The 18,573-nt window shown below is 35.5% G+C and overlaps 1 protein-coding gene across 2 annotated transcripts; it reads left to right on the top strand.

Moving 5' to 3' along the window:
- Positions 1-1,164: 1,164 nt before the first annotated feature.
- lmbrd2a (LMBR1 domain containing 2a) lies at positions 1,165-18,295 on the top strand. Of its 2 annotated transcripts, none has more exons than XM_079815869.1 (18): positions 1,165-1,743; positions 3,585-3,828; positions 4,387-4,490; positions 4,657-4,755; positions 7,151-7,318; positions 7,435-7,645; positions 7,727-7,801; positions 7,918-8,031; positions 8,314-8,497; positions 10,156-10,337; positions 13,261-13,394; positions 13,469-13,574; positions 13,937-14,034; positions 14,135-14,238; positions 15,132-15,178; positions 15,289-15,397; positions 15,497-15,596; positions 16,920-18,295. In XM_079815869.1, the coding sequence occupies exons 2-18, from the start codon at positions 3,655-3,657 to the stop codon at positions 16,981-16,983; spliced, it is 2,073 nt and encodes a 690-aa protein (XP_079671995.1). In that variant the 5' UTR covers positions 1,165-1,743; positions 3,585-3,654; the 3' UTR covers positions 16,984-18,295. The 2 variants fall into 2 exon arrangements, with proteins under 2 accessions (XP_079671995.1, XP_079671994.1); XM_079815868.1 differs by lacking the exon at positions 1,165-1,743 and adding an exon at positions 2,297-2,441.
- The last annotated feature ends 278 nt before the right edge of the window (positions 18,296-18,573 follow it).

The following is an 18,573-nucleotide window of genomic DNA, read 5'->3' as shown; positions in this document are numbered from 1 at the left end:
TATTAGCATGCATTTAGCTAGCATTAGCATCATAGAACTAGGATATTGGCAGTTTATTTGTACTTATAAAGCACATTAATGATGTATTCTGCATGACATATTCTACTAATCCTACCCAAGTCCTACCTAATACCTAAACCTAACAAATCCCTAACAAATTAAGAGTTAATTGAGGCAAAAGTCGTAGTTAATAGTTAGTTAATATTGAGAACTGGACCCTAAGTTAAAGTGTGACCAAATATATATACTGTATATATATATAATTAAAAATATATATATATTTTCAAATTAAGAAATTAAAAAAATAAATATAAATTAAATATAGGTGTGTATATATATATATATATATATATATATATATATATATATATATATATATATATATATATATATATATATATATATATATATATATATATATGTATATGTATATATATAATTTATTTTATAAAAATACAATATGATAATATATTAAAATTAAGAAATTAAAGACATTTATGAGTATAAATTAAACACACACAATAATGTATATTATAATAGAAAAGAAATAGAATTTCTATTTCATTTATATACATTTTAAAACATATTTTAAAATATTTTTTATATTATTAAAAACTAAATATGATAATATATTAAAATTAAGAAATTAAAGACATTTATAAATATAAATTACATAATGTATATATAATTATTTATTTAAAGCCATATATATATATATATATATATATATATATATATATATATATATATATATATATATATATATATATATATATATATATATATATATATATATATATATATATATATATATATATATATATATATATATGAATATATAAATCATTTTAACATTATATTAAAATATATATTTTTATATGTAGTGAGCACAGCTGGAATCAAGACAAAAAAAACAAAGATAAAAACGTTTTGTTTTTGGTCATTACATTCTTTAAATTATAATTCTAAAGTGTGAATAATAATGCAGCCTCAGTATTTTTTCATAAGGGAAAACAAACTGCAAAACAGAGAGAGACAAATGGTAAACAATAAAATGCTGATAATATGATGACTTTGCCATATTAATTATACATGTATATATAGCTTGGCCCAGTGTGGTGTTAAAGGGTTTAAGCTCAGAGGAGCAGATGGCTTTAGCACCGCACACCTGTTAACTGCAGCCACAGCGAATGCTGATCTGACTCTTTTCTCCCGCCTGACAGGGCATGGACGAACTGAACATACATTATGAACATGAGCGTTCAGGACTGGCTCCAGTCTGCTGACGTGATGGTCTCTCTGCTGCTGGACTCTCTGGGGAATACGGACTATATGGAGGACTGGGATCTGTGTCTGAGATTACTGGAGCATCTGAGCTTGGATCTGATCGGTCAAGTGCAGTGTTTGCTGGAGGACCGAGCAGTGTGCGCTCATTTCCTGGGCTCTCTGTGGGCAGATGATCTCTCGGCCTGGGCTTTTCTCAACATCTAGATCTTCAAGTATAGCCTAAATTCTTCAAAGCAATGGAGAACAATGTTCAGGGGATTTCAATGCAGCAAAGCTTTCTGACTGACTCTTCTATGGCTTCATCATATTGCTCAACTTCATTTACAAAAAGTCAAAGATCCCAACCGTTTAACCCAGCCGTTGGGTTACACATGTTGGGTTATCTTCAAAAAATGTTGGGTAATTTTTAACATCGTTGGGTTACTTGATGGGCTATCTTTAACCAAACATTATTAAGTGAGTATTGATTGGCTATTTGATTTCCTTGATTAATGATGGTATTAACATTTTTCTAACACTGCTATGGTATTCAATATAAAACTGTAATATGACATATAAATGAACTAATGGACCTTTAATGTTATCGTGTTTATGGCTATGTTGTTACTAAAAGTACTTAAAAACAAAATTGTAAATAAAAAATGTAATCCAGTATAAACATTAATATGAAATACAAATAAACTGAAGGACCTTTAATCGCCATGTGTTTTTTTATGTTACTAAAACAAAATCTATTTAAAACAATTTTTAAAAGAAATAGACCAAAAAAACAACAGCGTAATTTTTCACGTGTTTCCATTTTCCATGTTATTAAAACGAAAATTTGTGATTTATCAAAATCACATATTTATTTTTAAAATTGTAATTTAATGTAAACACAGTAATATGAAATATAAATAGACGGAGGGATCTACAATGTACTTCACACAAAAGAATCTGTGGGGGGGGGGGGGGGGGGCGACTACATTTCCCATAATGCACCACGCAAACAGGAAGCGCATCACTGCTCAGTTACATGACACGTCAAGAGGTTCTGTACACAAATATCACCGACAGGACAGGGACAGCTTAATTTCTATCACGAGATGTGATCATTCACCCACAGCGGACCTAAGCTCTTTCTTCAGATATCGTCCTGACAGTCTCTTTAACTCGTAAGTTTCTGTCCAGGCCTTCTATAATGTTTTATTGACGGTTAAATAACGAGTTGTAACGGGAAAGTCCTCCGATAGCTGTGACAGAACAGAAGCTCTTTGACTCTGTACTATTAATTACTCAATGATGTCGTGTCATGAAATATATTTAGCGACCGGTAATTTTCGGTATTCAATCTTAACAAAATCATTGTAAACAAGCGATAATACAGCGATAGTAAATTCAATAGTTTGGCACCCGTTTAACTTGTGTTTCTGATACTTTCTTTTTACCCCCTTTATTTTATTTGTATTAGTGTTTAGTTAACCATTTAGTGTACACATTGACTATTTAATTGTATAAGGATTAAACTTCTTTGAATGATTACTTTTATTGTTTATAATATTTTATTAATACATGTTTATATGTGTGTGTATATATATATATATATATATATATATATATATATATATATATATATATATATATATATATATATATATATATATATATGTGTGTGTGTATGTATGTATATACAATTAAGAATTTGAAATAATTGATTTTTATTTTATAATTTTACTTTATTTCATAATTTATTGTAGCATATTTCACTCATATTTCATTCGCTAAAAGGAAAATGTATGTATGTATGTATGTATATATATATATATATATATATATATATATATATATATATATATATATATATATATATATATATATATATATATATATATACACACATACACACACACACATGTATGTGTGTGTGTGTCAATAAAATACATACATACATACATACATACATACATACATATACAATAACTGTTATGAGGTAAAAATGTAATATATATATAATACAATGACAAAATTATTTTATTTGAAATATTTTATTTTTATTTTATAATTGTAATTTTATTTTATTAACAATTAAGCACCCTAACCTCCCAGTTCTCATTACTGAAATATAAATATAAAAATATGTATTATTATTATCATGTATTTTATGCAATATATCAATTCTTTCTTTTGATTTGGGGAATTTCTTTGTGCGATTCCCCCTGTTTGATTCATTCCAGCCAGTATGGCTTGGATTAAAATGATATTAATGTCAATATTAGATGTACATTATGAATCTTGATAAAGTTGCTCTATCCAAACAGTGTTTGTGTTGATGGCGTATCTTGTGCCAGTCTGACGGGTTACATGTGAGAGAGAGAGAGAGCACTCAGGATGAGTGGCGTGGCGCTCGCGCTGGAGGTGGTGGTGGTGTTCTTCCTCGCGCTTTTCCTGCTGCACCGATATGGAGATTTTCGCAAGCAGCATCGGATGGTCCTGTTCGCCACCCTCCTCGCCTGGTTCCTGTGCTTCCTCATCGTCTTCATCCTCCCGCTGGACGTCAGCACGGTGAGATCTGGATGCGTTCCTGAAAGCAGTTACAGACCATACTAGTTAGAGGTGCTGTGGTTTAGTAGTTGGTACCTGAAAGGTTGCAGGTGTTCATGAGAAGTGTTCTCAGTATCGATAAAATGTGAGCTAAATGCAGTCATGGGAAATTGTGTTCAGAAATAATAATAAGAAAATCATTTTTTGTGCAATCTTTATGCAATTATATTATAAATGATTATGCAATATAACTGGAAATGTAATGGAAAGTATAGAAAATAATGTAAACTCTCTTTACAGCTCTGTAAATGACAAATGTATAACGAGGAGAGTTAAACTAGGCACTGATATTTACATTTATAATTTAGGCATTTAACATATGCTCTTATCTAGAGCCGTTTACAAAACATGCTTTAGTGTATGCATGACTGCCATGCCATGATCAACAGATGGCAAGCATGCAATTGAGAACATTTCCTGCGGGGAAGTTAGTTGTGCACTATCAAAACACAAATAAATCCTAAATCTGTTGTTTTATTCTCAACCCTGGTGATGTTTTGTTTCCCTGTGCTTCTGCAGACCATATATAACCAGTGTGAGATTGATAATCGGGTCCATCTGGTGGCGAGCAACACTTTCATCCGTGATAATTCCTCCAACACTTCGGTATTTCCGACACAAAGGTAAAGAGTCTTTGGTCTAATGAATAGCTCTAGGAAGAAATAAAGCCTTGAAATGTGTTTAAACACTGTTGTACAAATATTGCCAAGACTTTTATGTTTAGCTAACATGCTGAATATGGTTACGCATTAACTTTATCCACATCACCCCACCTTCTCCTGATTATAGGGTCACAAAGTCTTGCCATAAGCCTTGGAGTTACATCCCAAATGGCATTCTTCCCGTGTTTTGGAGGGTGGTGTACTGGACGTCACAGTTCCTGACATGGTGCGAGAGAATGTCATTATTCCGGTGTTTCTTTACAATAAAGTGCAACAGTTGGGTTCTGGAAATAAAAATCTTTATAAAAAAACAAAAAAGTTTAACTGGATATGGGCATTACATCAAATAAGCTCAGCAAAATAAGCTGTGTTTACACTGATTTAGGCCTATTTTTTTTTTTTATTTTAAATTGATTTAGTTTTAGTAACATAAAAACACATGAAAGCCCACTCACTTGAAGCATTGCAAATCATGCAATTGAGTATACAACTTAATATATACAATATTTGTATATATTTCAATATTTTGCAATAAACATATTGCCAAAAATATTGCATTTTTATTGCATTATTTTTAATGACTAGTCATTAATATGATATTGTACTCAGTATAGTTTTTTTTTGCTATGCTTCATAGAATTAGTAGGTCATGCACACAAAAATAATATTGAATATTTTCAAGTACTTTGAATTTAAATTCTGTCATTTACTCACCCTCATTTCATCCCAAACCTGTAAGACTTTCATTCATCTTCAAACACATTATGAATTCTGAGAGCTTTCTGTCCCTCCATTGACAGCTACACAACTACCACTTTGATGCTTCAAAAAGTTCATAAAGAGATAAAACTAATCCATATGAATTGAGCGGTTTAGTCCAAATTCAAAGAGACTCAATCGCTTTATATGACAAACAGATTGAACTTAGGCTTTTATTCACATGTAAACATTCATCAACTCACACATCAGTTGTGGTAAATGGAAGCTCAAGCATGTTCACTTGACGTGCCAGAACCAATGAGGATCATTCTCGTGTTACGCAGCACGTTTGAGCTTCAGCAAGAACCAATGAGGATCGTTCTAGTGTTACGCAGCACGTTTGAGCTTCAGCAAGAACCAATGAGGATCATTCTCGTGTTACGCAGCACGTTTGAGCTTCAGCAAGAACCAATGAGGATCATTCTCGTGCTACGAGGCACGTTTGAGCTTCAGCAAGAACCAATGAGGATCATTCTCGTGCTACGCAGCACGTTTGAGCTTCAGCGAGAACCAATGAGGTTCTTTCTAGTGTTACGAGGCACGTTTGAGCTTCTGCAAGAACCAATGAGGATCGTTCTAGTGTTACGAGGCACGTTTGAGCTTCTGCAAGAACCAATGAGGATCGTTCTAGTGTTACGAGGCACGTTTGAGCTTCAGCGAGAACCAATGAGGTTCATTCTAGTGTTACAAGGCACGTTTGAGCTTCAGCAAGAACCAATGAGGATCGTTCTAGTGTTACGAGGCACGTTTGAGCTTCAGCAAGAACCAATGAGGTTCATTCTAGTGTTACGAGGCACGTTTGAGCTTCAGCAAGAACCAATGAGGATCATTCTCGTGCTATGCAGCACGTTTGAGCTTCAGCGAGAACCAATGAGGTTCATTCTAGTGTTACAAGGCACGTTTGAGCTTCAGCAAGAACCAATGAGGATCGTTCTAGTGTTACGAGGCACGTTTGAGCTTCAGCAAGAACCAATGAGGTTCATTCTAGTGTTACGAGGCACGTTTGAGCTTCTGCAAGAACCAATGAGGATCGTTCTAGTGTTACGAGGCACGTTTGAGCTTCAGCGAGAACCAATGAGGTTCATTCTCGTGTTACGCAGCACGTTTGAGCTTCAGCGAGAACCAATGAGGTTCATTCTCGTGTTACGCAGCACGTTTGAGCTTCTGGAAGAACCAATGAGGATCGTTCTAGTGTTACGAGGCACGTTTGAGCTTCTGCAAGAACCAATGAGGATCGTTCTAGTGTTACGAGGCACGTTTGAGCTTCAGCGAGAACCAATGAGGTTCATTCTAGTGTTACGAGGCACGTTTGAGCTTCAGCGAGAACCAATAAGGTTCATTCTTGTGTTACGAGGCACGTTTGAGCTTCAGCGAGAACCAATGAGGTTCATTCTTGTGTTACGAGGCACGTTTGAGCTTCAGCGAGAACCAATGAGGTTCATTCTCGTGTTACGCAGCACGTTTGAGCTTCAGCAAGAACCAATGAGTTTGTTCTCACAAGTCAAGCTGTTTCAGAGCTTCTGTTTATGTTCGCTGATCAATGTTTATATGTGAATAAAAGCCTAAATTCAATCTATTTATCATATAAAGCGATCAAGTCTCTTTAGAAAATGTGGACTAAACCGCTCAAATCAATTATTTTTACAAGCTCTTTATTAACTATTACAGGTTTATAACGACATGGAAACGGTGAGGAAATCATGACAGAATTTTGATTTTTGAATTAACTAACCCTTTAAGAACACAAAGGGGGAAAATACTTCTTGAACCAAGGCTGCTAAAAAAATTTAATCACATAATTTGCTCTTACTAAATTATAAATTATTTGAAAATGTTCTAACATCTTGTTCCCGTGTGCGCAGGCTCTTGATTCCCTTCATGCAGTCGTATGCTCGTTCAGGAGGTTTCTCCATCTCAGGGAAAATAAAAACAGCCCTGATAGAAAACGCCATTTATTATGGCACCTACCTGCTTATCTTCTGCTCCCTGCTCATCTACGTAGCCGTCACTCCGAAGTGGCACCTCTCTTGGTTAGTGTTCCGCCCACTTTTCCCCTTCAACCAATCACAATACTCCTTTAATTTGTAGACCATTTGCAAATCTCACTTCCCTAGCTGACATATTTAACCTATACATATTTTTAAAGGTATGACTTGCGGACGATTGGCATTACCGCCGCCAACACCTGGGGGCTGTTCCTGCTGGTGTTGTTGCTGGGATATGGCCTAGTGGAAATCCCACGCTCCTATTGGAGGGCATCGTGCCACGGGCAGCTGCTGGCAAAGACGTACTTTAAAGCAGCAAAACTGATGACGGAAAAAGCAGACGCTGAAGAAAACCTGGAAGATGTTATGGAGGTGAGAGATTTCTTTGATCAAAGTTCATGCATTATCTTATCAAAAAAATAAATGCATACTTAAATGCCTGCTCTTTTACAGGATGTCAGAACAGTTAATGAAACAATCAAATACAACCATCCTCTACGCAAATGCATTGACACTATTCTGAGAAAGGTAAGTTCCATGTAATCTTCATCCTACTGACTATGCATGTATAAATATGTGGTGTGTCCTAAGTACACAAATTGGGATGCACCTGTGGAGCCTTAACACCCTCATGTCTTTCTCAGTGTCCTGTAGAATACCAGGAAAAGATGGGCAGAAACATGGATGATTATGAGGACTTTGATGACAAAGGAAACCCTTATCCTAGTAAAAAGAGTTTAGTCAAACTACATAAACAGGTAATAAAAACACTGCAGCTCTATAAATATTAATATAAAGCAAATGCACTGACATTTATTATTTTTAAATATCATAAATATTAAAAAATGTAAATGTAAGTTAAAATGTAATTTAATAAAATTTTGTACATTTAAAATATATTATTTATACATATAATTATAAATATAAAAAATGTAATTGTTATATAAATATATAAGAAATATAGTATTTCGTATTACACAAATATATAAAATATTTATCATTATTGAGACTTAATGCATTGTATTAATGTCTCCTGTCAGGTGATCTATGCTGTTCAGAGGCACAACCGCACACAAGTTCAGTGGCAGATTCTATTGGATGAGGCTTTTCATTTAGAGGACGTGGCCAAAAATGAGACAAGCGCCACCCACCAGTTTGTTCACAGCTTCCCCTCTGCAGAACCGCCTGGATGGATCAGCAAGTACCTGTACACGCCCACCGTGGGTGAGGAAACCTATTAATACATTCACTCTCTTTTGTTGGCAAATATACATTTTTGCTCTTACTTACTACAATAACTCCTTTATGAGAGACCCAGCGATCTGTAATCATTCGTAAAGGCCCATTCACAATGAGCACGCCTACAAAAAGACTTTAAAACAATGCATTCCTGTCCTAAAAATTAGGACAGCCGACAGGCCCCTAAATGTCCACATTAGGAATAACTGGTCTACTGATCTTACTACCTTTAATCACTGTTTAATTGATGCCTTCAACTGTGTTTGCTCATCTGTTTCATCACCGCAATCTTTACCTGGGTGGTTTCTGCAGCTCTATATTTTAGGATTTTAGTCATAAAACCAGACTGTTCCACAAAAACAAGTTTAGCAAGATTGCAATGCTTATGGAACAGGTTTTTTGCCGAATGCTGACGAAAATATCAATTCATAGTTTTCACGTGATGTCACGCCAATTATAGGTAAGCCCACCTGGAAGGCAAAACAAAGCTTTCCTCCATTGACCGCCAGTCATTTTTACCAGCTTTGTAGTAAGTTCTAATGTAGTAAGACATTCATCCAAATCCAAATTCAATATACACCCTATTGTATGCAGAATTTTGTACGGGCAAGCAAATGAACACAGAATATTAGTGCAACACGAGGTTTCTCGTTAAGAGTTTTTTCCATCGAAAATGTGTTCATATCTGGGCTCATCTGCTTGCCTGTATATAGTATGCATCATCAAAAAGGTGTAAACTGAATTTGATCTTTTAAGATTTTTTAGTACATTATGGCACTTTAAGGGTGGGTTGCACCAATAAGGATTTTTTAGCCTGGCGTCAGTTCACCCTCCGGTCTTTCTGCGTAGTTAATCTGTGTTTAAAATTAAATTGATTTAAAATAAAACCCAGATCAACAAATCCTTGATTAGCGTTAAACTTTGCTTAATTCAACCCTTATTGACGTTTTTAGAACACTTAATGTGAAAAACACGTAGGGGGTCTAAGTGTTTTTCACATTAAGTGTTTTAAAATCGTCCTGCTGTTTTTAGTGATTGAAATACTGCAGCAGGTGCTGTATATGGATCACAAGTTCCAAAAACTTGCGTCTTGTTCACATATTTTTGTTTTTAAGATGGAAAATTGACATGCTTGTGCTGCATTTCTATGGCTGTTTTGCCCTCCAGGGCTCAGCGACAGTCAAATGACTGAAAACTATGAATAGTTTTCTTATCAAATGTCAAGTCACTTTGAAAAGGCTCTCTATGGTATGTATGTTTGGAATGGTTGGCTCATTTCAGCACACATATGACTATTGTCACCTACCCGTGACCAGCACAAAGAGAAATTCTGGGCGTCGATATGCGGTTGTTCTCAGTGTTGTTCTCGGACCCCTACGTCAATGGAGATCTGTGGGGTTTTTGCCCGTTTTGTAATCCAAGTCTGATCGCTTACAGAACAGGACACCTTTCATCAACAAGCCGCACAATTTGAGGTGTCATTCATGTCCGAAGCACAAACATTGCACAGTAAAGTTTTATATTTAGGGTTAAGGATTTGTTCAAATCACTAACCTTAAGTAATGAATGGGTAAGGTATGATATTGAGTCAAAGGAGGCGTTTGTATAGGTGATAACCTCATGCATCTCTCTCTGTCCTGTAGAGTGGTACTGGGAGTGTGTTTTCCGGCGCTGGTGTTATCGCGTGCTGGCTGTGCTTTTATGCATGTTCTCTGCAGCCGTGGTCTGGTCTGAATGCACCTTCTTCAGCACACAGCCCGTTCTGTCTCTCTTCGCTGTCTTCATCCAGCTCGCAGAGAGAGACTACAACTACGTTTACATAGAGGTGAGGGAACATAAGCACGGTTACACATATAATGGAAAAGGCTGCATGCGGCCAATCAGAAAGCTGCATACTACCGCCAGCATGGCTGAGAGATGTAGCCGGGGTGCGACAGGAACTTTTTGCCACGTGCATAAAAACGTATTGGCCATTAAAGCAAATTTTGCTTATTTATTTATTTATTTTTTTAATTGAGCCTATGACAATGCAATTATTTAGCTGTTCACCTTATACCACAGCTTCTTGAGGCTTATTGCTTTATTTTATTATACGTATGCTTCCAAGTAAAAAAATAATAATTTGGTTTACACAATAAGTGACATGAACAAAACAATTAAATTGTTAATCACAATTATTTGTATGACAGTTAAAGGGATAGTTCACCCAAAAATGAAAATTAGCCCATGATTTACTCACCCTCAAGTCATTTAAACCTTTACAAACTGTAATCTCTAACTTCTGCTAACTGCCGTACGTGTGTTCATGAGAGACTGGCGTTCCAGCGTATGACGTAGGGCGTTCCAGGGAGAATATGCTATTTCTCATGAGAACCAAGTTTTGTTTTGCTCTATTCTCTGCACTTCCGCGTTTGTCACCGGGACTTATGCTACACCTGCGCCCTGTGTCATACGCTGGAACTCCAGTCTCTCGTGAACGCGTGTACGGCAGTTAGCAGAACTTAGAGATTACAGTTTGTAAAGTTTTAAATATGGATATTTGTCTCACACAAATGCATCGCTTCACTTCAGAAGGCCTTTATTAACCCCCCGGAGCCTTGTGGAGCACTTTTATGATGGATAGATGCACTTTTATAGCCTGAAGTCTGATACTGCTCCATTGGGCTGTGATTATGGGGAGAAAATGCCTCTGCACTCAATTGGATAGACCTACAACCAATCCAAGCAACTGAGTAAGTGACGTATGTTGAGCGAAGCATAGTTGTCAACAGAACTCAACTGCACGAAGTAGAAGAAGATGAGTGTAAACGATCTTTGCCGGTGTTGTAAAAATAATTTAAGGATACACAGAGTACTTACCAACACGATCATCATTTTTGAGAGAAATAGTAAAGGTGAATGCTTATACGAACAAGGTCTCCGTTTAGTAAACAAATTCAACCCAAGCGCTCTTTGATGACGTGGATGATTACGTCAATCAGTACGTTTACATGGACAACAATACTCCGATATTAACCTGATTACGACAATACTCTGATTAAGAAACTACCATGTAAACAGCAATTTCTAATTACCTTAATCCAGCTAAAGTCATACTCGAAGTAAACGCAAATCGAATTAAGACTTGTGGAGTATAACTATTTTAGTCGCATTATTGGAGAGCATTATAGACATGTACACACCTTAATCTAACTATTGACGTTGTTTAGGAGTATTCACCGCATTTTGTGACAGGACACATATGCACACCAGGCAAGCGCAGAGGGGAGGGCTTTGGGGGCTCGAGCCCCTGCCCTTTTTAAAAACCGACCCTCTCAACAATCATCAATAATATTGTGGCCAATAAAACAGAATTTGAATTATAATTCATATAAAAACACGTACAAAACAGTTACAAAGCTCTCAAATGTCCGAAAATTTCCGTTTATCTTTTATGTATCTGTCAGATCTGTATCGTTGCCATGGCGTGTTGCTATAGTGTGTGTGTCTTGCTTGACTGCTCATTCTGACACTGCCTCCTCTATATTTTTTTCTTTTGTTTTTGTTGTAATTATTCTGCTCATTGTAAAAGTAAAATACAAAACGTTTGTATCTGTAATCTATAATTGTGACCAAACTGTCTGCTTACAACAGCGGTCAGGAATCTCTAGGCTCGTGAGCCATGTGGCCATTCAGTGAGCGCCTGTGGCTTGACGGCAGGAAAAAACAATCCAAACAATCACGATTTTGAAACCTTTTTCATCATTAATCAAAGCTATTATTCTAAATATAGGCTATCAAGAAGGAGGTGTCAAAAATATAAAAGGGGTGTCTCTTCAAAAAAACTGAAAGAGACAATATATAATATTACACAAATAAAACAACGTAAATTACATATATAAAGTATAAAAATCACTCGTTTTTATAAAGTAACACTGTCCAACAGAGACACCGCAGGTAAAGTTACAGCGGGTTGCCTGAACCCATTGCATTTTAACAGACATTCCAAAGTCGCGCTATGATTGGACGTGGGACAGCGTAGCGTGGCATGGCGACGTAATGACGTGCCATTAATTGATCTATGTTCTATAACATGTAAAACAGGAACATGAACAAAATATTCTAAAAGCAACTCATGTAAACACCTTAATCAGAATATTGTCTTATTCAGAATAAGGTCAATAATTAGATTACTGCTGTCCATGTAAACATAGTCACTGTTGATCATCTGTCCATCATCGTATAAAGCCCGCACTGACAATTTGATTGGTCCGAACAGCTCTGGTTCAAGTATAGTTGCTCCACAACGGATCAAGTCCAGACCGAACTTCCCGACCTCAAATGTTGTGGCATCCAGGCTAGCACTTTTATAGACTTCAAAACAGAAATTCAATTCCATTATAAAGCTTGGAAGAGCCAGTACATTTTTTAATATAACTCTGATTGTATTCATCTGAAAGAAGAATGTCATATACACCTAGGATGACTTGAGGGTGAGTAAATCATGGGCTAATTTTCATTTTTGGATGAACTATCCCTTTATTTGTCAGCACAAAATTAATGATTGTGAAAGGTCTACTTGGTGCTTTGCTAGTAATAATCTTTGCACTTAAAGTCAAAATAAACTGGTGTTTGCAAACCATTTTACTTCCATCATGTGACATTTATAAGTGAAACAACATGACTTGGGAATTATTATTGAGAAGTGGTTGGTGAGGTTGGAAGGAAAACTATAACCTGTATATTGTTATTTTGTCTTTGTCCTCTAGATGGCGTGTTTTGTCACCATATTCTTCTTGTGTTACTGCGTGTACTCCACTGTCTTCCGGATCCGAGTCTTTAACTACTATTACCTGGCCCCTCACCACCAGACGGACGCATACAGCCTGCAGTTCAGCGGCATGTACGTGCCATCTCGAGTTGTTTTGATTTGTTGCTGTATCCGTTTTTCAGCCTTTAATTCTGATTGATATGCAGGTTGTTTTGTCGTTTGACGCCTCCGCTGTGTCTAAACTTTCTGGGTGTGATTCACATGGACTCCACCATCTCCCATCAGGAGAGACAGCAGACAGCGTACAATTCAGTGAGTCACAAACCACTCTCATAAAAAAATACAACCACATATCTATATAACTAACATGTAAGACTTGAATCCTAATTACTAGGGCTGGACGATATTGCTGTAATCATTTTTTTTTCTTCTTCATTTTTTCATCCTTTTATTCAAAGTATGTCTTCATAAGTTTGCTGAAATCAAAATGGTGTTTGTAAATGAGAACATAATTAAATCATATTTTTAACTAATTGGCCATATAAAAGCGTATTAAAATCACAGCATTAATGATGTTGTGATGTTGCTTAATTTTTTTATATCATAAATCTTCAGCATTGATACTTATGGCCACATCACTCCAAAATCTCTCTCTCTCTCTCTCTCTATGATAGATAATGGGATCCATGCAGGTCCTGTCATTCATCGCTAATGGATTTTATATTTATTATCCTATGCTCATCGTTTTGCTCTGCATTGCAACTTACTTCAGGTGAGATGAAACTCCAACAAATATTTAGCTTTGAAATATTATAGAGACTGTTGTTGTTGCAAGGCTGTTAGCTCTTTGTTTTTCCTCTTGCTCTTTCTAGTCTGGGCACACGCTGTCTGAACTTGCTGGGCTTCCAGCAGTTTATGGGTGAGAATGATCTGACCTCTGACCTGGTGGACGAGGGGAGAGAACTCATCCGGAGAGGTACTATAGACCAAATTCAAATTTGGTCCAAACTTTAGCCTAAATCTATGTTAGTCCACACCTAATCATTGATAAAATAGTTTTAGCAAATATACACAAATTACATTAATTGTTTTATTATTATTGTTTGGTGTAATTGCAACAGTCCCAAGAAGGATTGGAGGATATTGCTAGATTCAATATTTTTCAGCCTTTTATTCAAAGTATGTTTTCAATCAGAATATAATTGAATAAATCAGATTATTTTCAATTAATCAAAAATCAGATTTTTTTTCAGTCAATATAATATGGATTATATAATATAAATTGAAATTGTATGCTTTTAAAATGTACAGTCTTACATCTATTCTGATTATTATGAATTCTAATATACATACACACTACCTTAGATATTTAAAAAATTATACTTTTATTCCCCAAGGATACGTTAAATTGATCAAAAGTGACAGTAAAGACAATTTTATGTTGCAAAAAAGATATATATTTTCTTTGGAACTTTCTATTCATCAAATAATCCTGAATAAAAATAAATCATGGTTTCAAAAAAATATTAACCAGGACAACTGTTTTCCACATTGATCATAATAATATTAGAATGATTTCTGAAGGATCATGTGACTGGATGCTGAAAATTCAGCTTTGATCACAGGAATTAATTACAAAAAAAGGATATATAAAAATAGAAAACGTTATTTTAATTTGTAATATTTCACAATTTTACTGTTTTTACTGTATTTTTGATCAAATAAATGAGGCCTCTGTGAACACTTTTTTTAAACTTTTGAACGATAGTGTATATGAATACAAAATAAAGTTTATATATGTAATTTGTAAATTACATTTAAAAAATGTCATTGTCTTTAAAATGCTCTAAAAGTTGTTCTTGTTTTCAGAAAAAAGAAAACGGCAGAGAACAGAGGATGGCGAGAATAGACGGAGAGTGAGTTTGTTTCTACCAAAACTGCCTCACAATTAATCTGTGTACTGTACTGTACCCGATCACTGTACTGTACCCGTCTGAACCCCGTTCACCATGTCTCTGTCCGTCAGGAATGGAGGGAACGCTATAGTGATCAGAGGGAAAGATCTGGTGGGAGGACCAGAAGTGCGTACTCAGAGCTGAAGGAGACGGACGGCTCCAGCACGGACACGGGCAAAGGTGAGCAGGATTCACTCTATTAGTCTTCCTGAAAAATACTCTTGCTTTGATTTCTTGTTCAGATGTGATAAAGAGCATTGGGTTTGTGTGTGTGTGCAGCTCAGTCTCGTAGAGATCGAAACGACAAAGCCGAATTACTACAAGACGTTGAACCGTTGGACTTCACTGGAGAAGAACCGCTGGAAACAGATAACAGGAGGTCTGTATTACTATATCTCACAATCTCACGCATACTTTCAGTTATGGGAACTAATAGCATGAGCTTGAAAATATTGTTTTTTGCATGCATTTCCATGCTGTCATTCAGAACATTGCAAAAGAAAAGATATTGCATGGTTTATGACTTTGAATATATATATTTAAGGATTTCATTTTTATTTTGTTCTTTATTCATACAGCACTTCTTACCCATGTAAAATAGAAAGAGATTGAAAGGATTGTGCCAACACTTCAGTTTTTTTTGGCCAAATTTTTGAATACACACACACACACACACACACACACACACACACACACACACACACACACACACACACACACACACACACACACACACACACACACACACACACACATACATAGAGGGTTCCCACTTGTCCTGGAAAATTGATGACAAATTTTCCAGTCCTGAAAGGCACATGGAAAATTTGAGAAAATGTAAAATGTCCTGGAAAATCTTGTTGTCTGGGAAAAATCAGAATTGCGTGATTATAAAGTCAGAATTTCATGATATAAACTCGCAATTCTGACTTTTTTCTGCAATTGCGGTTTTATATCTTGCCATTCTTACTACTTTTCACAGAATTGTGAGATGTAAACTCGAAATTGCGAGTTATGAAGTCCAATTCTGAGGTAAAAAAGACTGATTTATTTCTGTTTATATCTCACAATTCTGACTTTATAACAGTCAGTTGCTGCAAGTTTATATCACAATTATGTAAACTCGCAATTACGAAAAAATTCAGAATTGCGACTTTATATAATGAAATTCTGACTTTATAATCACGCAATTCAGATTTTTCCCAGCCAACAACAAGATTTTCCAGGATATTTTACATTTTCTCTAATTTTCCATGTGAAATTTTCACTGAAAAAAAGAGGGAACCCTGATATATGTTTAATATTTAATGCACAATTAATTAGCACACCTAAATAAATTAAAAGTGCAGTTCGAAAGGGAGGGGTGGGCGGTTGCAATTCGCAACCTCACCACTAGATGCCGCTAAAATTTACACACTTCACCTTTAATTGTGTGATTGCATTGTGTGAACGCAGTAGACGTTCATGGATTTTGATCTGACTGACTTACATTACTCACTGATACGTTCACAGAAAGCGATTTAAAAAAAGATGAACATCACAAGCTATTTATCATAAGAGCCAATGTTTTTTACCCCACACAATGACACATTTCAAGTATGAGATATCAGAAGAAACTGTTAGGAAATTAGGCATTTTTAAGGTTTTCATTGAAGAACATGGAGTTCTCTCATTGTTAATGGATGTCATGGTCTCTCTGCAGGTACGCTGGAGGACATTACCTCTCGACCTCTGCATCTCGTAGCCGCATCTTTGATGATGTATGAGAACAAGGAGAACAATAAAGGGAAACTGTTTGCACTTTTTAATCTTCACACTCTTCCTGAAGTGTCCAGTGAGGGACTGCAGCTTTAACGCTTCTGTGTGTCTCTTTGTATGCATTTTCTGTGTGTGTGTCTGTGTGTGTGTTGCTCTTACCTCCCGTTGCCCCTTTACTTCCAGATGAAGCCAAACTAGCAAACCCCACATACACAACTGTAGTGCACCTGAAGATACAGCATCTCCACAGCAGTGACGGTTGCTCTTCATGCAGAGGAACATTAATATGTGGCTGAAAGGGAAGAAAAAGTGTCTTGTTAGTTCTCTTTAGACTGCTGATTTGAAGTTTAAAGATTTTGTTTAGAGAATACAGTAGATTTAAGGTCATCACTGGGTCCTGCTCTACACTTCATACTCTGACCTTTCACCCTCAGGATGAGAACTTGACCAGTAAAATCACCTTTGGGAAACGATTCTGTCTTTTGTTTGAGTATTTTATTTAATCGTTCATTATTTAACAGATCACACTTTAAAGTTACTGATGAAAATATGAAGAAAATGTCTCATTTTGGTTATTCGGCTCTTGTTTTGTACTGTAAACTTCAAATCTCTTTGATCAAAAAGTGAATGCGTATAACAAGAATGCTGTTTTACTTTTTATTTATTATAAATGTTCCTGAATTAATATTAAATAACTGCTCAGTGCTACTGACAATTGAAGGAAGATTTGTGCTCTTTTTTTTTAAGACACAAATCTGTAAAGCAGCTATGTTTTGATTATTTTCTTTCTTTTATTTGTGTTCTTGTTTGTTTGCATTTCCTCAATACCTCAAATAAATATTCCGGAGATCTTTTGTTACCTTTCTGTACAATTGTGTATAACTGGATGAGAAAAAATGTCGACATTTTTATGCTGCTCAATGGCAGATTTGTTTTTAAACAACACAATAAAAATGACAATCTATGGTCTCATCATGCAGCTCACCCACACACACCATAATTCTGAGTTTGAGCTAAAAAGGTTAGAGTTTGTCTTCTTTGCTATTTCTGATTTGTGCTGCCTCTTAAAGTTCTTGAGATTTGTAATTTCATTCACATAAGCAAAGTCATGTAAAATAAGCAGACATGAAGCAATATATGGATATTTATCTAATGCATTATTATATAGTCAACTGGATGTGTTTCTTACAAGATGTTCTATTATGAGCTGAACAAAACCTGACTATAGAAACAATTGACCCTTTTTTGTTTTCATAATCAAAGTGGACTGTATTTATTTATTGCCAGTGATCAACAGAAAAATATATTTCTTTGTTAATCAAAAGGTATGTGAAGCATCTAGCATTCACTGTGTGACTCCTATTTTCTATTGGGCCTGTACAAAAATTTTGTTTTCAGTTGTACTGCATTAAATACAAATGAATTAGCTCAAATTCTGCTGGATACCAGCACATAGAGGGATGCAAGGAAATTAAATAAACAAATTAATCTAAAATATAGCATTGAAAAATAATTATAAAATAAAAGCAACTTAGACACTGGCAAAATAATCAGAGTTTAGAGAATATTACAATATATTTTAAAATCTATTCTACAAA

The sequence above is a fragment of the Gobio gobio genome (genome assembly GCF_949357685.1).
Source record: "Gobio gobio genome assembly, chromosome: 4".
NCBI lineage: Eukaryota > Metazoa > Chordata > Actinopteri > Cypriniformes > Gobionidae > Gobio > Gobio gobio.
Note: the sequence above shows the minus strand (reverse complement) of the source record. Positions and strands in the feature narration are given on the sequence as shown.

Excerpts from the sequence above, each read along its gene's own strand:
- lmbrd2a (XM_079815869.1), top strand. The coding sequence starts at position 3,655 with ATGAGTGGCGTGGCGCTCGCGCTGGAGGTGGTGGTGGTGTTCTTCCTC. Across the intron at positions 4,756-7,150 it reads ACGTCACAGTTCCTGACATG|GCTCTTGATTCCCTTCATGC; the intron begins GTGCGAGAGAAT and ends CCGTGTGCGCAG. Across the intron at positions 14,035-14,134 it reads TGCATTGCAACTTACTTCAG|TCTGGGCACACGCTGTCTGA; the intron begins GTGAGATGAAAC and ends TGCTCTTTCTAG.